The 26,244-nt window shown below is 32.2% G+C and overlaps 4 protein-coding genes across 4 annotated transcripts in view; all 4 read left to right on the plus strand.

Moving 5' to 3' along the window:
* Positions 1 to 2,206: 2,206 nt before the first annotated feature.
* Smp_148600 (hypothetical protein) lies at positions 2,207 to 5,143 on the plus strand (the record flags this gene model as incomplete). Its single annotated transcript, XM_018794711.1, has 4 exons — positions 2,207 to 2,610; positions 3,414 to 3,896; positions 3,974 to 4,404; positions 4,719 to 5,143. The coding sequence occupies 4 exons, from the start codon at positions 2,207 to 2,209 to the stop codon at positions 5,141 to 5,143; spliced, it is 1,743 nt and encodes a 580-aa protein (XP_018649095.1).
* Positions 5,144 to 5,278: 135 nt separating this feature from the next.
* Smp_148610 (hypothetical protein) lies at positions 5,279 to 5,725 on the plus strand (the record flags this gene model as incomplete). Its single annotated transcript, XM_018794712.1, has 1 exon — positions 5,279 to 5,725. The coding sequence occupies one exon, from the start codon at positions 5,279 to 5,281 to the stop codon at positions 5,723 to 5,725; it is 447 nt and encodes a 148-aa protein (XP_018649096.1).
* A 533-nt stretch (positions 5,726 to 6,258) lies between these two features.
* Smp_049400 (hypothetical protein) lies at positions 6,259 to 6,666 on the plus strand (the record flags this gene model as incomplete). Its single annotated transcript, XM_018794713.1, has 1 exon — positions 6,259 to 6,666. The coding sequence occupies one exon, from the start codon at positions 6,259 to 6,261 to the stop codon at positions 6,664 to 6,666; it is 408 nt and encodes a 135-aa protein (XP_018649097.1).
* A 191-nt stretch (positions 6,667 to 6,857) lies between these two features.
* The window catches only part of Smp_148620 (hypothetical protein), a gene marked incomplete at both ends in the record, with an annotated part of 62,106 nt that continues 42,719 nt past the window's right edge, over positions 6,858 to 26,244 (plus strand). Inside the window, 10 exons of the mRNA XM_018794714.1 lie at positions 6,858 to 7,002; positions 8,848 to 9,177; positions 10,257 to 10,640; positions 11,127 to 11,543; positions 11,947 to 12,322; positions 12,798 to 13,065; positions 13,723 to 14,032; positions 15,761 to 16,181; positions 19,329 to 19,388; positions 19,429 to 19,546. Coding sequence (XP_018649098.1) covers positions 6,858 to 7,002; positions 8,848 to 9,177; positions 10,257 to 10,640; positions 11,127 to 11,543; positions 11,947 to 12,322; positions 12,798 to 13,065; positions 13,723 to 14,032; positions 15,761 to 16,181; positions 19,329 to 19,388; positions 19,429 to 19,546 — 2,829 coding nt within the window. The remainder of the gene's footprint in view (positions 7,003 to 8,847; positions 9,178 to 10,256; positions 10,641 to 11,126; positions 11,544 to 11,946; positions 12,323 to 12,797; positions 13,066 to 13,722; positions 14,033 to 15,760; positions 16,182 to 19,328; positions 19,389 to 19,428; positions 19,547 to 26,244) is intronic.

Consider the following 26,244-nt stretch of genomic DNA (forward strand, 5'->3'; position numbering starts at 1 on the left):
TAATAATGTACCTACTTTAGCCATCTAACACATTGTTTATGTTGTACATTCTAATTAGTTTCATTTAGCCTTTAATATTTTTCAAAAGCAGTAGTCTTCAGTTTGGGGTTGTAAAGATCGTTGAATTTAATTGAAATCATGATCCAGTCAATGTTAAATCACCATTGAAACTTGCAGCCGTTTCATCCTAGTATGGAACTCCTGAGCAGTGCGCAGTCACCCACCTACAATAATGGATGGTGGTTGCGCGACATCGTTCATTGGTTGAATTTAGAAATGGACGCCGTTGGATGTTGGTTCTGTGGTTTAGAGGTTAAGCGTTGGTGCGCGTAACCGAAGGTCCAGGCTTCGAATCCGGCGTGGTGGACCGTGGATGCGCACTACTACGAGGACGAAACGGCCGTTTAGTGCTTCCATGTTTAAATTGTGGTCTAGCATTGGTCGATTCATGATTTCAATAAAAGTAACAAATTTGTTTCAGCAGAATTGAGCGTTGAATAAGACGTAGCTTATAGTTTTAGTTTTATAATATTTTGAATAGTCATCGTTTTTTACTTTAGCTTAGTCCTATAAAATCTATAATGTGGGTATATATTTAATATGGCTAAAAAACTACAAAACGATTATTCTACGTTATAGAAAAAACTAACGAAAATCCGTAATATAGAATAATTAACTGAATGTGTATTCTGGTATTATTGAATATTGATATCCATCATCTTTTAAACTTCACACTCAGTCAATTATAGATTTTCCAATCTATTGATAATACTTACTGTGTACTATTATCTGCCTATATTTCATGTTCTAATACTCTCATTACTTGTCTGTTTGTGTATTTCCCTTCTCTCCTGTAATGTCTCACGTTGTAAACACTTGTGATTTACTACCTAATTTCTGTCGGATAATATAAAGTCATAATACTATTGTGTGTTTTTCATTCTATCGGATGGTTTCTGTGATGATTGTACAACATCTAACCTTATTTGTGTTTCTTTATGTGAATTATGTGTGTTAATATTAACATGTATATACACATGTTTACCGGAAAAGAAAATGGAAAGTAACATGCAATCTTACTATTATACTAGACAAAATGTTTTGTAATCAGGTATATTATTTGGCAGTTTGACTTCACAGTCTTGACAATCAGTATCTGTAGGATTTATCGAATACGTAGCCACTTAATGAGTTGTATACAATATAGTACCTAAAACAAATATATATTGGTTTAGCAGCAATAACAGTGGTGGTGGCAAACGAAATACGCCAGTGGTAGTTCGAAAGAAACAACTGACACTTAGAGCTTTGCTGAATCCTTATTTGGAATTATCCATAAAAGTTTATATTTCTCTGTTGGGTTGTGAGTAGTTAATGGGGATAGATATATTTGATACTTCCCTTTCACAGAACTTTTGGAATTGCATGATTGTTTAATTAAATAGTGTCAGAGATCGTATTCTGACTAAAACTTCCAGGAGGTGTATTACTAACCACTGCTGTTACATGAGCTATGTATATATATTCCTGTTTTCTGCTTTCATTAGTTACTTCTTAAAGTCATAGTGTTATACAATCAAATCCTGTATAGTACCTTTCAGCTATCAATGCTTGCAGTTAAGAAGAGTGGGATTTTCGACGAAATATGAACAGTCTAAATGAATCGGATAATAGTTATCTTGTGTTATTGTTAACAATTAGTAATTCTATAAGGTTTTGATTAATCCACTTTAACCAATACTTATTGACAGAAGTGCATTATGAGCGGATACCTCGATATTTCCATTGGATATAAGTGTTCGGCATAGTTTTTGATTTCGCTGCTAGATTTAATCCAAAAAAATCCCGAAAATAGTAATTTTATTGTGAGAAACCGATTTATCAAGATGTTTAGCGAATCGATTTGTGCACCAGAATTCAAAGGTGATAGCATCAATAACTTTTGATTGGTGTTCTACTAGATTTTGTAACACTCTTTAATTATTTCTTCAACAACACTCCTTGTCTTTTCTCTGATTATGAAAATTTAAAACAATAATTTTAGAGGTAATTGTCAGTTTAAGAAGATCATTGACAAGTGCAAAGTATAAAATTTTCTAAAAGACTCCATGTACTTAGAAAGATAAACAAATATTTTGTTTGACAATGTACTAAAGATATTCTTAAGAAATTTAACAATTTATTGCAAATATATTAGGTCACAGATATGGTAACGTATAGATTAAGTTTTATTACAGGTCTGGTTACAAATGATTGGTTATCGTGTAATTTTGAATCAAGTCATTCATGTGAATGGATTGACGATGCAAATAATTGGCTTGCGAATTGGCGCCCAACTTCTCTTGCTAGTAAAGGAGATTATTCAGTGAAAGAAAAACACCAAATAGTTCTGTGTACTCAATTTAATCCGCGTACTAAATCGCGTCTACGTAATCATCATGGTCAATTCCCCGGTTCACAGGAAATTAATTCAGTTGTTCGAATAATTAGTCCACCTATCACTGCACTAGATAGCATTAAGTGTTTATCGTTCATGTATCGATTCGAAAATTCGCATTATTTTTCTTCATCATCTAGTTTTGTATTAAATTTACTCCGTCGTTCAGAGGGGTAAGGCTGTTTGTCAAATCGTATGGTAGTGACATAGTAGTTTCCAATGTGTTTTATTTACCTATTACCACAACATGAATATTTCTCGTTATATGATTGCATCTTATGCAATACAACACTGAGAAAACCCGGATAGAAATGAAGGTTTATCCAAATTATATTCTATCTAAATTGATAGCTCATAATAAAATCCGACCAGTTGAACCTGTTCATCATTGTTCATTTGAATGCAATCTATGTGGATGGACAAATGATCAAAGCAGTTGGGAAGGTTACTGAGATTTAACTAGAGTCGAAATTCTGTTAACCAATGCATCCTGTTTTCGGGTAATGCAAAAGCCTATTAACACAGAAAATTCTTGGTCCATTAGAAAGAAAACGTCTCGTTCAGATAAACCAAGGGACATACTAAACTGCAATCGGCTTATTAGTGCCAAATTATGGAGTCCTCTTATTCAAAATGAAGATCAACTTCATTGTCTTGTGTTTGTGTACATAATTTACAAACCACCATCTATTTGTGCAAACAAGGTCAGAATCTCTTCAAATTCAATAAAAGATGCTTCTCTCAGTTTACTTAAACGTCAAGATAAGTAGGATGCTTTGGAAAGGATAACAGTAAATTTTTTGTTTCTGATGAGATCTCAGATTAATTTTGTTCGGTAGTTATCTTGGGAACTGAAAATTCCGACCAATATAACGCATTCGTTGTTGTAGTTCTTTGAAGTATCCTCTTGGTGTCGTTTTCGTTTGAAATCGTTATTATGTGTATATCATCTAGACACTATTTAGCACTTGGTCAGGACATTTGGTGCCTTATATATCCGGCTTTCTTTTCTAGCGATTGATCCAGTTTATTTCTGCCCTTTCACAAAAAATCTGTGCGATTGGACTAACGATCCAAATAGTTGGCAAAACCATTGGTCTGTGATTGAAGAATCAAACTGGCACACTGATAACAATGGCATATCTCCAACTGAATTAAAAGAATCCTATTGCTGTCTTACAAGTGCTGTTTATTCAGGGTCTGATAGTTCAAGCATGGCAGTCAGTCATTCACCATGGATTATCCAACCTCATCTTTTAAATGATTTGCAAGATTCTACCACGAAAAAAGCTATACATTCTAGACTATGGAGTGCCTCTATTCCAACCAAATTAGGATTAAAATGCATGACGTTTGTATACTCTATCCAGTTTGGGTCATCAAGTTACCATCAGAATTCAAATCTATTTTCTGATTCAACTAAGGAAGCTCCTTTAACAGTTTTACAAAGAAGAGAAGGGTGAATAATCCTAAAGTTTGGGTTTTGTGTCTTTCACGCACATTTTTGTTAATATACATTGAAAATGTATTATTTAGGAACCATATAACTCTCCTGTATGTTCTCTGCTTCATAGCTGATTTTTCAGTAAAACCGATGCATATTTGTACATTTAATGGAAGTCTTTGCGGATGGATGAACGATATGAACATTTGGAAACATCAATGGAAGTTGGTTACAAGTAAACAATCAATCAGTCGTAGTGAACAACTATCTACAAGTATGCTTTGCATGAATGCGAATGAAGCAACTCCTGATGATTGGATTAATAGCTTCTCACCGTCTGATTTACGTAGTCTTTCGAATCCAAAGATGAATAAACCGGTCCAGACAAGATTATGGAGTCCCCCAATACAGGCAAAACACAAATTACACTGCCTCACTTTTATGTATCACGTCGATATAGGAGTAAAACAAGCGGTATCAAACAACCAGAGAGATGAAAAACCATCATTAGCCATACTACGTCGTAAAGAAGGGTGATTTGCTTTTCTGCATACTTCATTTGCTTTTGATAATCTTTTATTTGATATGAAGAAGTGTGAGTTCTTAATTACTCAATATTGACTAGCTTTCTATTTAAACTTGATAGTGCAGAGGTTGTAACTTTCTACTTTTACAAGTAATTGTTCCTGTTCTACATAAACTACTCACTTTCTCTGATGAACTCAATTTATGTCTCTATGATAGGTACTATTACCTCAACTTTCTCACATAAAGTGTACTGTTCTATGCATAAGCTGTTTAATAGCTCCATATTTCTTTCTTACTTTCTGTATTCAGCAAATAAAAAGTTGAATTCGGATAAACTACTTTGTTATGGTGAATCTGACAATCACAAAGCATACTGCAGTTGGATTGTAGATCCTAATGATTGGGATAAATTTAAATGGCGTATGGATAAATTACCGTCAATGGATAATAATCAAATTGTTTCACAACAAGCTATGTGTTTGCATAGATCTGCTAGTCTTAAGACATCTGAAACGTTAACTTCTCGTTTATGGAGTCCATCCATCGGCATTGTAGATGAATCTTCATCGGAGAACAATGTAGATACTTCTATGAATTTCACAGTTGATTTACAACCACGTTGTGTTTCTTTTTCATTTCGTTTCTTTTACCCTCATATTGTTGCGTTCGGTCCATTATCGGAAGAAGTTCGGAGAGTGCCAAATCTTTCTGTTTTAAAACGTCAAAGAGGGTGAGATGATGCTCTCATAAATTTATTTTTTCCATTCACCCTCTAAGCATAGAGTGAAGTTTCATTATGACGATTTGTAATTATCGTTTATATTAAATTTCTACACCAGTTCTTATCCATTGATAAATATATTCACTTCATGGTGTTTTCAGCTATTCAAGTAACCGAATCGATGGATTATTCTTCTGAAAGTGATATGAATTTGGAATGTGAATTCAAGGAATCAATGTGTAATTGGGGTAATGATCCAAATAATTGGCCTGTAAACTGGCGACTAAATGCAATGAGTTATAAAGAAGAATTTTTAAAACATAGTGAAATGTCAACAGTAGAAAGAAATTCTATTTGTTTATCCATTCAGGGAAAATCAAATAACCATCAATCTGATCACGATATAACAGCTCGTCTATTCAGTCCAATCATATCAATTATGAAGCAACCGAGTTGTATACAGTTGATATATAACATACAATATGTTTCTGGTTCATTGAGAGATGAGATTAGTTTGAGTGGAAGAGAATTGAATATGTACAGTGTTGGTGATAAACTACCTAAATTATCGTTATTACGTCGTCAAATGGGGTGAGCGACAGAAAATACACACACGGAAATATGTTTAATATTTTCCGACTGAAATGGCTTTGATATTTATAAGTTTGTTATCAAATTCACCTTTTTTAAATTTTAACCAGCTATCTTATTGATGGAAATTCAACCAAGTGGTTTTTTGCAGTATGCCGTTGGTAACAAGTAATGCCGATAATGTTTTATTTCACTAGCTGTTGAAAATCTACGTACTTAACCTTATTTCAAGTGAAGGTTACTCTTCTTTTTTCACACTCCTACTTCATTGAAATATAAATTTCTTAGTAGTGTTAGTCATTCTGAATATGGTGTGTTTCATTCAAGTTGAACTAACTTTTCAAAATCACCTGGTTTTGCTTTCCGATTTCGGTTTTATTTTCAAGTGATTTCAAAGTTTCCAAATAGATCGGATTATGTAGCTACTTACGCTTGTTTATTTCAATGAATTCAACCAACGCTTTTTCGAAAAAATATCATTAATACATTGTTCCATTTATTTGTTCCGTTCCATGTGCAGCTATATCAAATAGTAATATGGATTTACTGCAGTGCTACGGTGGATGTGGTGATCACAAGGGATACTGCAGTTGGATTGTAGATCAAAACGATTGGGGTAGATTTAAATGGCGTATGGATAAATTACCGTCAATGGATAATAATCAAATTGTTTCACAACAAGCTATGTGTTTGCATAGATCTGCTAGTCTTAAGACATCTGAAACGTTAACTTCTCGTTTATGGAGTCCATCCATCGGCATTGTAGATGAATCTTCATCGGAGAACTATGTAGATACTTCTATGAATTTCACAGTTGATTTACAACCACGTTGTGTTTCTTTTTCATTTCGTTTCTTTTACCCTCATATTGTTGCGTTCGGTCCATTATCGGAAGAAGTTCGGAGAGTGCCAAATCTTTCTGTTTTAAAACGTCAAAGAGGGTGAGATGGTACTTCATTAGTTCGACTTTTTCACTTTTTTTTCACTTTGTTTTGGAGCGACTGAGAAAAATTTATTTAATTTTTCTTTATTTATTTGTCTGTCGTTCAGTATACTTTTTATATACATCACTTTAAGGTCATTTGTCCTCACCGTTTCTTCTGAACTGCAACTTCACTCAACTGTGTTCGTGGTCAATGGATCAAAATGACTGGGGCCAAGAGAGATGGAAGAAAGAAATATTACCTTCGAAAATGACAGGGTCATTAGCTCTTGCAGAAGATGTCCTTTGTTTTCAGACTCCAAGACAAAATGATCTCAATGAGGATCTGTTTGTGGGACGTTTGTGGAGTCCACCTGTTGTCTCGATATCTAGAAATCCTCGTCTAAATAATAAAATGAACATTATAGATCTTAAATGCCTCACATTTTCGCACAACATTTTCAGTGGTTACCCCAATATGCAAGTCAAACAAACTCCAAGTCTTGCTCTTTTAAAACGACAGCGAGGGTATGCTTATATTACTAGCTATGGAAGTTGTTCGATGTTTCTTAACTAAATGGCATGTTGCAATTTGTTGTTCATGCTTTAATTTACTATCCCTTCTTTATTATGAAACCAACTGTTTACTCCTTTTATTCATTCCTATCCGTTTGATTTCTCTTATCTGATAATTTCTTACAATTAGTTCGGCAACTTATAAGATAACCTGTAAACATTATTAATGGTATTTGTTCACCAAACACAAAATTTATGTCATAGAGATTTGTGAAGTTCAACTAAAGCTGAAGTTCCCACGAGATCTGGAGCTTTCGGATTCTGATCTTTGGTGAGGTCATGGATGACATACTAGAACGAAACAGCTACCCATTACTCATTGATTTCTAATAGTTTTGTAACCCAAATTCAAAAGGTCTATTTACCTCGAGGCTTCTCTCTAGACTGGTTTCATGCAGCTTAAAACTTAATATGTCTATGTACTTCATTGTATATGCTGTGCATTTCTTCGCAAATTGTACGATAACTTACTTTCTCGGGGTCCTGATGATTTTCATAATCGATATTTGGAGACGTTGGTTAACATGTTTTCGAATCTGTCGCAATGGTGTTTATCCATTTACCCTTTGTTTTGAAATACTTATACTTCTTATTACACAAACTCATTCTTCTCGAATCATATTGCTTATGCTTGACATTTTTTTTTACTAATTCTGATACTGTTACTGCTTCCAATACTTTTGAGTTTGTCTTAATTTCATTTCACTGTACTGTTAGATGGCTGACTGATTGATTTGGATTTTAAGGTTTGTTTAAGCTAGGTGTTTTCAATTTGTTGGTCAATCAACTGAGTACTGGACTTCTAAATCAGTGAATCATCAGTTCGCGCTACTTATTTACTAGGCTTCTACATATGCCATTCGTAGAGTTACATCTAAACTTTGAGAGTGTTTCATAGTTATACTACTTCAATCAAATATTTTTGAAGACAAGAGTCAATCTTTTGTAGATAAGTTTTCTTAGCATCAAACTGTGTCTAGTTATGTATAGATGCATTTACCTCTTTATGAAGTTTTTGGCAAACCTTTTTTTACTTCTGTTGTTATTCTGCTCACAAACATTTAAATCTGAAATTACTACTTATATTTCCAGTCAGAATTCATCTTATTTTACTTGGGGGTCGGTAAAAGAAATTTAGTGTATTTGGTTAGCTAAATTCCTCTTATTCTACATCAAATATGTATAGTAAACTAATCTAAATGTAGGAACTTCAATTTGGGTCTAACTAGCACCGACTGCAATAACGTTTAGTTGGTGAATGTTCGGATAAAAAATAAAGCAGATTTCAAATTTATTTACCATTTACAACCTTAGCCACTGTTCTATGAGTCCGAACTATTGAATTGCCTTAAACTGCAATACCACTTTCGTGAGAACGAAGTAGTGGCTCAGTGCGGAAATGTTATGTACGTGGGACCTATTGAATCAAAACTTTATCGAGTAGGAAACTGAACACTGGAACTAATCTTGTAATTCTTATACCTTTATCATTTCTAAATGTTTTCTGTGCCAACATTATCAATAAATAATCTCAACCCCTTTCCACTGAATAACTCATTTTTTTCTTTTTTGCAAACTTATCTGAGAAGAAAATATCATTCACAGCTTCTATCTTCTTATTTATTAAGGTTATTTACTAATGGACCAGTCATTATCTTGTGATTTCGACAATATTTTAGTACCTTTATGCAATTGGCAACATGATTTAAACGATTGGCGTGGACGATGGAAACATTGGATATCGCCTACTAATAATCATAATCAGTTAGGAGATAAACATCTATGTCTGGAGTTGAATAAAGAAGATCCTAATGATGATTCTGCGGAGGCGATTGACTTAACGGTTCGCCTTTGGAGTCAGTTAATAAGAACGAAAAAATTATCTGAGCAGCAAAAACCGAAGTGTTTAAGTTTATCCTATAATTTAGATCATGGTTTACTGCGAAACCCGACTGATGGTCAGTCACAGCCTAAATTGTCTGTACTGATGCGCCGTGAAGGGTGAGATCACCTATATATGTGTATACACACATATACCTCTGTATAATCTATCCATCTATATCATCTAGCTATTCTCTACCAGTTTATCTAAATCTATCCTTTTTATTTAGATTTTTGTTTCCCATTCATCAAATTGTATATCTTAACCTCATAGAAAATAAAACTGCTTTTTCCAGACAACTATTCTATTTTGTCTCAACTGTTAATGTTACACCACAAGGAATTTCTCTAGTGTTTGTTTACATTAAAATTTATTTGCTTCATATCAGTTGTTCAGTTCTACGACTTAAGTCATTCCTTATTTCTGCACTTTCTCTTATAATACCCGTCGAATGTTATAGTCAAAAAGTTCTTGATTGTCAATCTTTCCACAGCTATTATTGATCCATCATCTACGTACTCAGTGCCCTCAGATCAATCAAAGTTGTTCAATAATTATCAGTCTTATCAGTCACTACTGGATTGCAATTTTACTGATTCATCCATGTGTAAATGGTCTAATGACCCGAATAATTGGCCTGTTAACTGGGAACTTGAATTAGCTGATAAATCCAGTACAAGTGTTAATCAGGAAAGTTCTGGACTTATTTGTTTATATGCAACTAAATCAATTCAACCGATGGATTTAAGTGCAAGACTTTTTAGTTCACTAATGAGATCTACTTTCAATAATATTTGTTTAAAATTATTTTATACCATCGTCATTTCCAGCCGTACATCTAGTATGGATTCATCAGACATTTTAAGAGATGGAATTTCTGCTATGCCTAAATTGTCATTATTACGTCGTCAAATGGGGTAAGACGTACTCTTAATTGGATGACTATGCAACTAATATCACTACTACTATTAAATTATTCAAAAGAAGAGTTGCAACAATGAATAATCTTGTCGATCTTTTAATTTATTCTACTTTTCTTTAGTATTCAATTTTTAAATACAACTCAACTATCTCTAACTACCAACTTCATTTTACAAAACATCCGATCAAACATTTAATAAACTAATGAGCATATTTACTTCATAACGTTTTCAGCTATTCAACTGATTGAATCATTGGATTATTCATCAGAAATGAATATGAATTTGGATTGTGAATTCAAGGAATCCATTTGTGATTGGGGTAATGATCAAAATAATTGGCCAGTAAATTGGAAACTAATGATGATTGATCCTGAAGACTTTTCAAAAAATAGTGAAATGTCAACAGTAGAAAGAAATTCTATTTGTTTATCCTTTCATGGAAAATCGAATAGCCATCAATCTGACCACGATATAACAGCTCGTCTATTCAGTCCAATCATATCAATTATGAAGCAACCGAGTTGTATACAGTTGATATATAACATACAATATGTTTCTGGTTCATTGAGAGATGAGATTAGTTTGAGTGGAAGAGAATTGAATATGTACAGTGTTGGTGATAAACTACCTAAATTATCGTTATTACGTCGTCAAATGGGGTGAGGAAACAAAATGAAGTTGTTTACGCATCGGTTTCATGCTAACTTTTTTCTAACAGTAATGGGTTTTACCGAGTCCTAATTACATCACCGTTAGAGTAATTCTGTATTATTTTATTTGTCATTGTTTTTGAATTGCATAACATCCTGGTGATTGAAAAATTTAATGACGCAACGTTTTGATCTATTGGTTTGAACTTATTTATTTGTGAATTTGGCTAACCGATGGCTGGAAGTTTACATTTATTTTTGTGCAGTTCACGGTCTTCCCACTTATTATGTTTTATTGTGTTCATTCCGCAACTTCATTGGTGCTTTACTGACAAATCTTGCTCTATTCATTTTTGTTGTTTTCTTGCTAAAGCTAAGCGGCTTGGTCATCTTTTTCTGTATTTGGTGTCTAACTCGATCTCAGTGTTCTTCTCTGTATATCTTTGTTATAGGAACCAATTTTCCTAAATTAAAAAGTCAAGAATATGAAAATGTACCTCGACCTAATTCGAATAATCTGTTGTACTGTGATTTTGATAATGCTAAAATGGAATTTTGTCACTGGCAAGGTGATCCAAGAAATGACAAAGCTCACTGGAAGCATGAATATATGACTACGGATTTACACAATGGAATAATATGTCTGCAACCTAGGAATATACAAACTTATCGTCTTCGAAAAATATATAGTGATCAACGGAATTCTCTAACAGCACGTTTGTGGAGTGAAACAGTCGAACCTGTTATTACTTCCAATGAAAACAGTGATTATATGGAATATTCCTTGAACAATCCTCAAAATAGTTTGCGTTGTATTCAATTTCAGTATAAGATCCAGTTGCACGATTCTAATGTCGACCCGCCTACTAGTAACTCAATTGATAACGCGCTTATAAATCTTAGCCTTCTCAAACATTCTACTGGGTGAGGAATTTCAAGACTACTCATACCGACTCAAATGAATACCTAATTGTTTTCTTTATTTTCACTTCTTATTTCCTTATTTGTGTCCCTTTTTAGGAAGTCCACAAAACTGCTGTGCTTTACTTCGAATGTTTTAGAAACTAACTCATAAGGCTCCACAGCTTAAAGGCTTCTCAACTGATGATATATTAGTTTAGTGATATTAGGTCATTTGACTGATTGTTGTTCGGTTTCCAAAATTAACATGCATTGAAGAGTCGATTACTAATGACATTGCATGTGTATTTTTAAAGGTTACATTATTTTTACTTCTTGCCTGCATCATACATTTCATATTTTTCTCCTCAGATATTCAAGTTGGTTTGTGTAACTTGATTCCTGGGCTAGATCCAGTGAATTGTACTTATGAACAAAAAAACCTGTGTAAATGGAAAGACGATCCACGTGATGAAATGGCGTCATGGAAAGTTTACTACTTCTCTGACTATCATACACATGCTATGTGTATGCAGTCGAACAAGATATTTTTTCCATCCAAGACACCTAGTCAATCAATAATACCAACTGTGGCTGTTCAATCAATTCATGAATTTTCAGCCCGTTTGTGGAGTGGTCATGTGTTTTATGATCCTGACAATTCAATAAAGTGCTTAAGTTTTCAGTTTATGGTCACCACTAAACACATTGCCAAAACAAGGCTTACTTTAATGAAGCATTCTTCTGGGTAAGAAATATTCACCTGAATAGAAGGAAAATCAGTTCTTCATCTTTCAACTCACTTTATTGCTACTTTTCATAATACACGAGAAATACTTCATATTTTTCCTTCTATGTTTCTTCCGAGTTGCTCACACTTTTATTGTAAATCTGGATTCAAACGGAATAATTCTAGGTTCCCGAATATAGTAGCAACTGCTGCAAAGTCATTCAGTTCCTCAAGTTGAAGATATACTGATGATGCAGCAATTTAGTGCTTCACTTTAACTTGAAAATTACATTTGTTACTGTCATCCTATTTTCATTGTACAAAATCTCTTCGCGTATTATCAGCTGCTGTCTGTTTCAATGATTTAAAATTTATTTTATTATTCAAGCCTTCCTTTTTCTCATCTCTTTTGCTTATCCCTTTTTCTTTAGGAACGACTTGGTTTCGACTACATATCTTTTAGTTACGGTTAATCTCAATAGTGTTCACTAAGGTTTCGTAATCTGTTGAATTTTATAGGTGTAATATCTCGCCGCCCGGATATTCGATATTTAAAAGACCCTGTCAGCTGTAGTTTTGAAGAGGGCAACTTCTGTGGTTGGAATGATGATCCTAGAGATGTTTTAGCCTGGTGGCAGGTAATACACCTTCCTGAATTTCATACACATGCTGCTTGCCTACATTTGAGTACTAGTCCATTTTTTGTGGAGTCTGGAGATAAGTTGATTGTAGAAGGTTCAGCTCGTTTATGGAGTGGTCAAGTACGTTCACATCCAACAAATAAGATACAGTGTCTTGGTTTTAAATATATCGTCTTATTTAATAAACGTCTTCCTCACATACGTTTGAATCTTATGAAACATTCTACAGGGTAAGCTGCTTTTTGTTACTTATTAACGTCTATTTGTGCGTGTAGCGGTTTTAGATAAACTAATAATTTGTCTGTAGTTAGTAATACTTATAGCTGGACTATTCACACTAATTACAAATAAATCAAATAATTATCTCTCTCCCTTCCAAAGACCTGGATTAGTTCCTTTAATCAACTGAATACCTTCAAAATATAATTTAAAACTGAAAATTCACCTGATTTTCAAGTTTATTGGTTCTTTATCTACTTTAGATCCTTGATTTATAATTGGACAATTATGCCGATTTTGATTGGTCAATTTTAAAATACCAAGGTTACCAATCAAAATGAATTACGAAATCCACCTACATCCTTTCCAAATTCATTTTCCATTTCCATTTATTATACCTTTATTTTTAACTTACCTTTTGAAATTCGACTTGGCTTCATTATTGTGCGCGATTGTTGATTTTGACTTGTCAGTGAAATATTCTTATCTATTCTATCAAAATAAAGAGATTGACGTGAATCAACTTTATTTTCAGTTGCATTATTAATTCGACCAAAGTTCAATTATATACGTAATCCTTTAAATTGTACTTATGAAGATGGAACATTATGTGGATGGAATATGGATCCAAGAGATGTGTTGGCTTTGTGGCAGGTGGTGGATATACCTAGTTTCAAGACAAAAGCTTTGTGTCTTCTACCGAATCCAGATTTATCACTTTATCAAGATGTTTCTGATTTGAAATTTGAGACAAATATTTCAGCTCGTCTGTGGAGTGGTCATGTTCGTGTTAAAAAGCAACTAAAAGATCATAAGATACGATGCCTGCAGTTCACCTATTTCATACCATCAAAAATAGCGCTTAAAAGTCGACTAACAATTATGAGACATTCAGATAGGTAAGATCTGTTATCCTTATCAAGTGCTACTCCATACTCATACTGCAGTTTGGTGATTGTTCGCTCAGTAATTTTTATGTGAATCAGCAAGAAAATACGTTGTTAGTCATAAAAATTTATTATGGTTTTCGGTTAATAATATCGTTTTTACTATACATACGTAACAACGTTTCAGTAATCTCTAAAGATTTCATTGCAATGATCTTGTGGTTGTTGAGAAAACTTCTAGTTATCTTCATTTTGATTCAAAACAGATGTAACAACTACTGTTTACATAGAATTGTATTTGAATCACAAGAGAAGTAGTTGTTATATGAACATAGTATGTAGACAATGTAGAAAGTGAATTAAAAAGCAAATGATGAACGGAGCCACCTTTAATCATTTTACAGATGCTTATTATTATATTGTATTTGAAGAAACTCTCAATTCAACTAATTACTGAATTTTTTCTGCTGGAAAATTGGATGAGGATCTTCAGTTTTGTTTCATGGGTGTTTCAAATGTAGAATATGCGATAATGACTAACAACTCTGTCTGCTCCTCATAAACCACCCCAATTACTCCAAAAATAACCTTATTGTGTGAGACCGAAATAGATCGGATTTGCATCGAAGCTAATTCATTTACATATTGGTTCAGTGATTGTCACTAAATAAGCAATCATAGTGAAATAATCAGTGAAAGGAAAGCAGATTGAAAATCAACCAACTAAATACAACTGACATGCACTGAAAGTTATTGAATAAAACTGTCGAAAATGTGTTGAAATTCAACTAAAATCACCTTGAATCGATCGGTATGCAAAGCAAAGTTTAATTTTCTTTACCGTGCACTGTTCTTGGAGATATAATATGGCTAACATTTGGATAGTTGGAATAACTGTCGTCTATATTTATTCTTTTCATTACCTTTTCATTTCTATTCTTTAAAATGAACCAGTGTTCAGCTGAATTAGTGGAGCCATCTGGTTAGATGAAAAATTCCATTTATTCCCACTTTTATAATTCTAAAAGTGTTTCGCATGAAAATGTGCCAACATCAAATCAGTGTGTTTAGTAGATACTTAAATTCTGTCATCCTCATAAAATGCATGTCATTAGCCAATTAAATAGGCTTTAGTTCTATCACGCATTGATGTAATTCATTCATGCTGATAATGATGATAAATGTTTATTTTATTGTTCTTGAGATTTGAACAATTTCTGGTTTGGTTACTCAATATAGGTTTATAGTGCTTCTTCAGTTTATCGTTATGATAAATCTAAAAAACAGCACTGTAATTGATCGGATTAGATTTCTACCTGACCGAATGGACTAGGAGTTGTTGGCTAACCGTCTCTGTTGACTTTTTTTTGGCGTTGATCACTGTATCTAATCATGACATTTACCGCTGCACCGAAATACCTCATGTTTTCTCAGATCAGATTATTTGACTGGATATATTTAGGGGCATTTAGGATATTTGTACTGTTATGTAATTTTATCCCAGTTTCTTACTCGTTAATATGCAACAGCTCATTTCAAAGCAATGAACTAATTAAAAAATTCGTAAACTTATAATTGTGCATTTTATCTTCCTCTTATCTCTTATTTATTCAAATCCACTTTTATTTCCTTTGAGCGGCTGAAATGTATGTTATCTGAAGGTTTTACATAAACTTTATTGCCTTTGTATCTTGCTTAATTGATTAAAGGCAATGAAAAGCGTTTCAATGGACATTCATCTATTTCACCTGCAAATTGTGATTTTGAAAAATTTGGAATGTGCCGTTGGATGCCCGACCCACGAAATAGTGAAGCTCATTGGCGAATCGAGCATTCAAAAACTAAACATGGTTTAGTGAATGGAATTCTTTGTATGTCATTATCTGTACTTCAAGCGGACTCTGAAAAACAGGAGAGATTGATTCCATTTGAAATCGATACTAGTTCTACAGATGTTTTTTCTGGACGGCTTTGGAGTGATAAGTTTCATCGTCTGAAACCACATATCGATTATCAATGCTTAGAGTTTTCTTACATGATCGAAAGTAAAAGCAAAAAGACAATACAGCCATCTACAGTAAATTACAGTCGATATATTCCTCAACTCACTCTCCTTCGACATTCTTCAGGGTAAGATTGAAGGAGAAGCTTATCATCCGGCTGTTTCATTTTTAGTTTGTTCGAAGTGTTTTCGTGTGTTCTACGCATTATTATGAGTATCAGTCTTTGAATTTCATCATGGATGTGTTTATTCAGAATTCTTGTCTGTCAATCTAAGATGGTTATTAGTACATATGCTCCTACTCTTGTTATTTATGTGCAACGACTCAGTTCAACTGATGGTTGGAATCAAGGAAAACGTCATGAAATATAACGATTCATCATATTGAATGACGGGATCCGATATTCATCAACCTTGCGACGGAATTTCAACTTGTTATTGTACCATTCTAATCGGATTAGTTTATTTCATAGTCTTCATCCGAGTAACATGTAAAAAAATACATCTTGCTGAAAAATATTCAATGTCACTCTTTACTGTAACTTCTTGAATTTTTTTTAGTAATTCAATCAGTATTCATCTCTGGATTTTTTTTTCATTTAGTAACTTTTTATTATTTCATATTACTATTAATGTATTTGAGTATATTGATAATTAATAATTTTCGATACAGAAGGTGAGCTGTATCAAAAGATTGATGTCTAATTATATATATATTGATATGATTATTAATATTATTAATTCTTATCCTATATTCTTTGACGTTTTACTTCCATTTTCAATATTCTAATATTCAATCTTTTTACTCTTCATCTCTGTTGGATGATTGTCGTTGTTTTGTTGTGTTTCTAACTTATTCATTTATTAGTTGTAGTTAAGTGTAATTGAATGTCTTTTTCAGGTTATCTAAGGTATAGGGATTTGTATCGTATTTCGTTATCTTTCTTTCATCTTAATTAGGCTTATCACTGAATCTTTAGATTGTTATATAATTTGTTGATACTGTATGTCGTTTTATGATGCTCTCTTCATATTCACTGTATGTGTGTGTAATTGTGTGCTGTATGTACGTGTATGTGTATCTAAGAATGTGTTTGTTTATGGTCGTATAGGTGTTGAGTTGAATGAAGTCAAATCAGTCTGTTGATTAACATCGATAAGCAGTGTTATTCGTCATGTTTTATGCTATGGAAATTATGTTGAAGTTCGGTGTAACTTCAGACAGTTCCATACCCTTACGTTGTTAGTTTGATATTGTGATGTTTTGTATGTAGGTATGTTTGCGTATGAATATGTGTGTATGTGTACTAGTTTCTAATGTGAACTGCTTGTCGCAAATTACATCTGGTTGTGTGTTTGTTTAACGTTAGGTTATTTACGAAAGTGAGAGGACGAAAAGCGAATGTCCGGCGCTATAACCGGGTTGGTGGATATGAAGGATCCACCTAGGGGAGTTGGAAAACCGTGATTCCAAACCAATGGTGCACATGGGTTACAGTATCCTGAGGGAACAAATGACGTATGAATCAATCGTTGGTTACCGGCTACCATGGGACTGCATCTCCTCACGATGCTCCACTGCCTTGTGGGTTAGACCTCTAGGTCAAAGGCTCGGAGTGTAGCCCCCTAAGAAAATCACCTGCTTCGGTTTGGGCACCCGGCCAGTATCACAGCCCTCTCGCAAATAAATGAAATGAAACATTCAATTATATATTCTCGTTAGGTTATAGACTATTATATGCTTAAATTATTGCTTAGCATCGTTATGTGGCGCCTGTATCTGACTACAAGGACCTATAACTAGTCATTCGGTTGCATAGATTCATTCCATTCATAATTACTAGTTCCATCTATAGAATTCAACCAGTACTAAGAAGTACTTGACATACATAACATTGGATATTACGCAGTGATCAAGCAATTGCAATCTAGTTCCATCTGTTACCAAAATAATTGTGTTACTTTATCTAGTCTGTTGGGATTGTATTTAAACCTATTACTTATTTTTATCCTGATTCATGCTGACGTTACTGATTTACATAATACAGTAGTGACATATGATCGGTGAATACTAAAGAGAAATAAACCAAACAGTTGGTTTTTACTAGTGGAGCCTTAAATATCGGTTGAATACTGATCGATTACATTCAAATTATCCAACTAAGATTAAATAGCTAAACTTTGGTACAGCTCAAAAATTCATAAACAAGAACAGTAAATAGCAAGCAATCATTTAAGTTCAACTTTTGACCATCCTTTCATTGCTTGGTTTAAATTTTTATGTTTCTTTAGGCATCCTTATGAGGTCAGATAAATCAATAAAATAAACCTGAAAATCCAGTACATGTATTCAAAAACTCTTTATTATAGAATAAGACACCTTAAAATCCTTTTTGATTCATTATAATGCCTGAAGTTAGGGTTTTTTTTAGAGAAATCGTATTTACATGTAATGTATACATTCATTTATTCATTATTATTTAATATTTAAAGTGTATATGGAACCGGGTAGACGGATGACGTGCTATTTGCATGCCTAATTGCTCATTAGTAAATAGGTCAATTATCTATCTACTTGTTTATTTCTGCCGCGTAATTCTTATCCTAAATTTTGTTAGGTGTTTAGCTAAATTTATTCTATTCTATTTTTGTGCCAAAGCTTTTTCCTCGGAATCCCTATATAAATATAGCCTGCTAATGAATTTTTCTAGTGATTGAATGTTTTGTCGTTGTTGTTGTGATGTTTTTATTTCATGTATAGTAGACTGAGTAGCTTTTCACTAAGAACTCGTAAGTTAAAACTAACATAATGGTCTGATATATTTTTATTTATGTACGTAGTCTTTGTAAATCTGTAACAACAAAGTGTAAAATTAAGTTTTCATGTAAATATAACATTCTAATTTGCGTAATAGTTGTGTCTACTGTTTTTTTTACCTACTCTAATTCACTCTTCTTTTTTTGATACTGACAAAGTGTATACCGATATTTTTGATTTCAATTATTTACACGATTCTCTCTGTAACATTGTGAATCCTCTTTATTATTCTTAGTTTTTTGTTTGATTGGAATATACTACTCATTTGATGGATGAATGCACATTTGTGTTTGTGTGTGTGTATGTATGATGAAACATAATGTCCATGTTTCACTTATCTTTGATCACCACTTATTGTCATTATTAACCTATTAACAGTATGTATCATATTTCATGATACACTTTTCTTTGTTTTCACAAAACCCACTCTGTAAATATTCCTTTTTTCCATATATAGTGCTTGCTCTCAACAAGCTGAGCAAGTTGATGGAAGTCTTGTTATGCAATCACAAAATTGGTAAGCAGTATAGTGTACATAATCATATATTGTGATTTAGTAAAAGTGAGTTGCTATGGCAAACTATTGCTGACAAGAGTAATACAGCGTTATGGAAAATGATATATGTGGATATTCTATCTAAATCATCATTGGGTTTCTCTTCAAAAGATTACAAGGTGTGCAGTTTACTTTGAATGATAAATGTTTTCTTATTATTGCTCATGATCGTAAAGAATTCATTTGATCATAATGTACGTATCTACATCTTAAGTTTATGCAATCGGTCAGTCGTAAGCAATGTAGAACCTGACACAAATTTTCATTTAATATTATAGTATCACGTTTGCTCCGCATAGAATTGTCATTATCCGTTCAAAAGTTCTAAACCGTTTCTATAATTTCTTTATATCAAACTGTATGGTTAAGAACTGTCATTTTTACTTGTACATAAAGTTTGTCTTTTATAGTCTACTTGTGAACATGCACTTGCCTCTTTGCTTATTGAATGTTTGTTTTGTGACGTAATGTGTGTGCTAAAATTTTGTCTGATGATATATACATATATAATATCTCTGTAGATAAAATAGAAATAATTACAAACATCTATATTCAGTACTTTTACTTATTTCTAAATAACCTATGTTTACTGTCATCTTGCACTGAGCTTTATTTCTTTGATGAATTACTGTTCTTTTCAATATATATTTCATTTTCTAAAAAAGTCGTCATTCGTATAGTTAGTTTTATCCTTGACTCATTCCAATTTCACTAATTCATATTTTAGATCATGCACTAAAAAGACTGTAGATGGAAGAAAAGAATCATTATTGTGGTAAGCTTAAACTACTTCCCATAACCAGATAAATAAATAAAAAGTGTGTCACATAAATGAATAATCCACTATCAAATTATAAAGTTGTTTTACATTATTCATTTATTCATAACTAGATTTTTTGCTTATCATTTAGTTTTCCTTCATTTTTTTGGGGGGAAAGATACATCATAACCTAACTGAAACCAATTGCCATTTGTTTTGTTCATTAGCTAAAATTATTTAACCAATATCATCATATTACTTTTATTTCTTTTTCATTTATCTATATTTTGTTTATATTGTATTAAGGTGTACTAGCTAGTGCTCTGTATTTGTTTTGCTTTTGAAAAATAGAAATCATTTAAATTGTTGTAAATGGTGAACTATACCACCGAGTCTAATGTCTAATGTGTGAATCACCTCAAAATCACGACGCATTTATCAGTATATGATTTGAAATTAGTGTTGTAATCAAAAATCTGTGTTAAGTTTAGTGTTTTCAGCACTAAATCCATATCGTGTCCCTAATATCTAACAACATAAGTCATTCATTTATTTTTCTGCCTCGTGATTGGTTAAATCGTTTAAGATCCCAAGATTGTTCCGCTATTTAGTTAAACTTTACCACTAACAGTTTTTTGTTTCATGCTTAGATAACCTCATTTTATCAGTACACCGGAATTGTCCGCTTTGGATTTGTTTAATATTACATGCGACAGGTTTTTCCCCCTCATTCTCACGGCTTAATATGCTATGCAGTTACTTTGAAGCTTGGTTTCCATTTGAATATTCGTTTTTCTTCAGATTTGAACTCGACAAATACATAAGTTCTAAATTGCTGATTCTAAACTAGAGGAATTTTTAGCGTTTTTCTTACATTCAAGTTGAGGAGTTTTCTTGATTGGAATACTAGTAACTAAGTAATACTTGAAAAAAAGTGAATAAGCTTAGTAGTTAGTTTGATTTCGTCTTTAGTTTATTCTCAGTGCTTGATTACATTGTACTTCATTGTTCAGATTGATGGATTTAAAAATTCATCAAGAAGTAGTTTATTGTTAACTCTATTTGCTGAGATTTATGGATTACATTTTTAAGTCTGTTGATTTTAAGAACAAAACTTTTGATTGTAGTAGATAAACAGTTTACATTATCTGTTCACATTATCATACTAATTTTGTATGTTAATAGTTAAATTTCAATGGAGTGTAAATGATTGAAATTCGACACAAAATTGTTGTTAATTATTTTTCGTTAGCCTACTTGGATTCTTGTTTTAGGTATCCATTTATATCACCATTCGTAAATCACCAACAATAATGTTGCATCATTTTACCTAAAGATAATTATATCACGTTTTTTACTCACACCTTTATTGAAATATTCAGGTGTGACTGATGCTTTTCATGCGTACATCATAATAACTACACTGTTGACTCACTATGTGTGTTTAGGTCTTAAAGAAATACATATTTACTTATTTCTTTGATCATTTATACAAATATGATTTGTTTTTTTTTCAAAAAAATTTCTGCTTAGAATTCGGCATTTCCTCTAGCTAGATACTATTTTTGGTGTCGATGCACAATAGGTAGCTAATGATTGCATTTTTTTAACCTAACTTTGGCTGCTGCGTAGTGGATTTATTTCTTTCCAAGTATAAAGTATTTCATCATATGCTGTGCACTTATTTTTCGCTCAAATTTCTTCTGTTATTTTGTTTGTATGAATAAGCTACCATTTCAACTAATCACTTAGTTAGTAATGTTCATAGCTGTTAAACGTATCTTGCAAAAAAATCATCTGCTGTGTTGTTGTACATCCGAAAATTTAAATTGCAGTGAATATCTTAAAAGGATGTTTAGGTTCTATGTGAAAAATTGAGATAAAGCTTCATTATTTCCAAACGATTTGAAACGTTCACTGTGTCCGCCAAATGTCATCGTCTATTACTTTTAATTTTGTTTTGTTTACTTGCAAAACCTGGTTCCGCTTTTTTTACACCGATAACATTTGAATCATCTTCAAATTAGAATCGCTAAAACCAACGTGTTCTACCTAAAAATAGACGACTGTGTGTTATGGATGATTTTTTCGCACACGTTCAAGCGATTATTACTATTTAAACAAATGAATTAATTGCCTAGTTTCGCGAATTCTGTTCATTCAGTGAATCCCTACAAATAATTGGAAAATAGATGTTTGAAGATTAGAATGAAAGTAAATTGGGATTGAATGTTATTTTTTCAAAATGTTAGTTGAATCAACAAAACATCAAGGAGAATATATAATAAAGCTCTTATTTATGAAGTTATTCAATTATCTGTCTCAAAAAAAGCAAAATGTTCATAATCGTCTTCATTTGATACTTACCGTTAAAGGATTCATATTTGATGCAGTCAAAAATAGTATTCATCTACTTAATAAAATGATAATTCTTCTGTAGTTAAAAGCATGAGTCAATTGAAGCTAGACCACCATGGAAAACCTGCAAGCACTGGACGGCCGTTTCGTCATATTGTGGGACTCCTCAACAGTGCGCATCCACAACCTTACCTCATGAGATTCGAACCCAGGACGTACCAGTGTCGCGCCAGAGCGCTTAACCACTAGACCGCTGAGCCGGCATCCGATGGTGTTTATGTCCAACTCCAACCAATCCACGAAGTTGAGCAACCGTTCACCGATTGTCTTCAGTGAGTTGATATCTCACAACATACGTGGTTTGAACTTCACTGGTCACTGCTTCTCACTAGAACTCCTGGAATCACCTCTCGAAGTCAGTCACTAGTGAGCATATTATTATTATTATTATCAGAAAGGGTTTTGTGGAGATTTAGTATTTTCATAGTTGAGTCGCACAATATGACGAAACGACCGTTCAGTGCTTCGAGGTTTTCCCTGGTGGTCTAGGTTCAATTGACTCACGCTGTCAACTATGAGAATACTAAATTTCCACAAAAACCCCTTCTGATAATAATTTTTTCATAGTTAACTCTTTCTATAATTTTAATTATTTCGATCATTATTATTTATACTGATTTTTCTAGTGAAAATGAAAAATTATGGACGTCAGATTATTCATTTCATACTCAAAATGAATTGTTATCCTCAAAATCTTTATGGAAAACAATTACTCTATCATTGATTGATTCAAATGAACAAATTATAACTGATTATAAGGTCAATATTTAATTTATTTAATATTTTAAAAAAAATTTAAACTGTATGATTTTATTTAATCATTTTTTGATTGGTTAATTATTCTCCGTGTTTTTTTCTTCTTTTGTATGAAATTCATGCCTAGTTCATGATATAACGGTAATGTAAATGTAATTAATAAATTTAAGGATAGTATTTAATCTCCGCTTAGTACACCCAAGTTTTTATTGTTTTTTTTCAGTTTTTTAGGTCAAAATTTTTGTTTACTTTAGTTCAACTTAACTTTGTGAAATAAACTATCATGTTAATAAGTATACTTCTATTGATGTAACTCATAATGTCATTGAATAAGAAAAAGAGAATTCAGTGAAGAAAATTTTCTTTTCTATGAAATCATTTACATAAGCTGTACATCCTATAGACATATATTTTCCATATAACTATATATACGAATGTACAGTTTAAGTAAATGATTTCGTCGAAAAGAAAATTTTCTTCGCTGAATTCTCTTTTTCTCGTATTGATGCATTTCTCTTTCAAGCTGAAACTTTAAATGAATTAAATAATCTCATTCTTATAGGATAATTTAATTTTGAATGGACTTTTTTACGAATCTTTTATATTCTCTAAATACTGGGATAGTAATATCATAGTTTTTTAAGTTCTCATTATAGTAAGTGATCTTTGTATTTCTCATTATAATTTACTAGTGTTTTATACTATATCGTAATTTGTTTTACTCTTTGTACTGTACTAACAAAACTAGTGTTATTACCTTCAAATTGTATTTTAGTCCAAAAATATTTTGTGTTAAATGCTGTTGGTTTATGTGGTTTAGCTTTTTGTTGTTGTTGTTTAGATGTCGTTCTTAGAGGTTAATTGTTTGAGAAGTTTATTTTCATTTTACCCTTAAATTTCCCATACTAAGTTAATAAACTGAGTTCGTATAATTAATCTTGGTAGTAGTTGAATGTTAAATTTCTGTGTTTTAAAGTGAATCTCAGTTGAGTTATTTCTTTTTTGTGACTGTTTTTCATAAGCTTTTACAATTGATTAATCGTGCTTTATTGCAAATTTCATATTGTTTATATGGATTACTCATTTGACATGTAAGGTATCATTATAATTTTTTACGTGATTACAATAGTCGAACAATAGTATTACTACTTATGTTAATAATAATCGTAGTAATGGTAATAGTGATCTTAATAATAATGGCAAACCAAATGAATTTCTTCACAAATACAATGGCTTACTAACTAACTAACTAGCTAACTTTTCACAGAACTTTGGAGTATGGTAGTAGGATTCTCTTTTCAAAAATTTTACCAAACTTTTAGTGATCATCGACCAATATTATAATAAATTCAATTGAAAATACATTAAACCTTCATTTTTTCTAGAACATATTTACAATTATTTAACCATTATTCTAGTTTGGTTCATTTCTTGAGAATGCTGGGTTATACTTCAATGTATTGTAATTGAATTGAGTCGAGTTTGCGTGACTATGAATACTACTTCTATTTTGTTAATTTTCTTTAGTGTTTTCCATCTTCAAAAATCCACTTCTTTTTAGGCGTATAATCGTTCTTCCAGTATATCATTCTTCTTAATTATGTTTTTTGATTTAAGTGCTTGTACAAAGCATAGTACTTCACAAAATCGCCAAACTTCGGTTATCTGTCAGAATACGGAGTTATGGTCGTCAGGTTCTCTCAATGCTTTAACTAGTGAATGGTCTACAACCCGGATTGAAATACAAGATCCTACAGTATCTTCCGATTCAAGTTACAAGGTGTGTGTGTTTGTGAATTGTTCAGTAACTTATCATATAAATGGTTCTTGTCAGTTATTATAAAACATATCTTGTCAAATTATGAATCCGGTAATTTAAACGGTTTATATAACTTTGAATAATAGACTAGTAAGGTTATACTTCTGTGTTCTTTTGTAAGCTTAGTGACTCAAAGAATTATTTACAGGTTTAAAAAAAGGGAAATTCATCCATTCTCATTTTGTAACCGGCAATCGAACATATGTTGACTGTGAATCTGACTGATTTTATTTCATTAACTTTGGTGTGCTTCATGGATTTTCTTGAGTTTTTGGATATTCAGTAAATATTGGGATTGCTTTATTGATTGGTTGTATGTGTACATGATTGAGATCATACCTTTTCTTTTCTAAACTTTATTTATGACTACTTTTTACTTGAATACCTTTTATTCCTTATGGTTAATATAATAAATAAATATATATTTTACTGAATTAATTTTTTAAGTGCATGCATCAAGCATGGTAATACACAAAATCGTCAAACTTCGGTAACATGTCAGAATACAGAATTATGGTCTTCAGAATCTTTGAGTAAAATTTTCGAACAGTGGTCAACAGCTAGAATTGATTTACAAGAGGTTTCATCTACGCCTGATTCAAGTTACAAGGTGTGTATGTATGTGAGCATTTTTAATTAGCTTTGGTCAATAGTAAAGCCCATGTCTTTATTTTTAACATTATCTTCGTTGAAGTAAGGAAAAATTACTCCGTACTGGTGAGTACTAGTTCAGTAGTTATATTCCAATTTCAGGCAACCGAATTCACTAGTTAATACAAGAAAATATAATAGCGATCGAATGACTATCTGGGAAAAGTTACATTTATTCATCCACTGATTACTTAATAACTGTTCTGATTGCTTGTGTTCTGTTAAAAGTTATGTTTGACATCTTTCCTGTGATTTATATTTGCTTGTTTCTCTATTCACAACTTTCTCTTTTACCATGCTTTTACTTCTTTTAAATTACGATTTTTCTTCTAGACTCTTGAATTAATCTGTTAAAAAGTAACCTGTATTTATATTTTTCTCTTTTCTAAAGTTCCTGTGTTAAACAAAATACT

Source organism: Schistosoma mansoni, chromosome 1 (genome assembly GCF_000237925.1).
Source record: "Schistosoma mansoni strain Puerto Rico chromosome 1, complete genome".
Classification (NCBI taxonomy): Eukaryota; Metazoa; Platyhelminthes; class Trematoda; order Strigeidida; family Schistosomatidae; genus Schistosoma; species Schistosoma mansoni.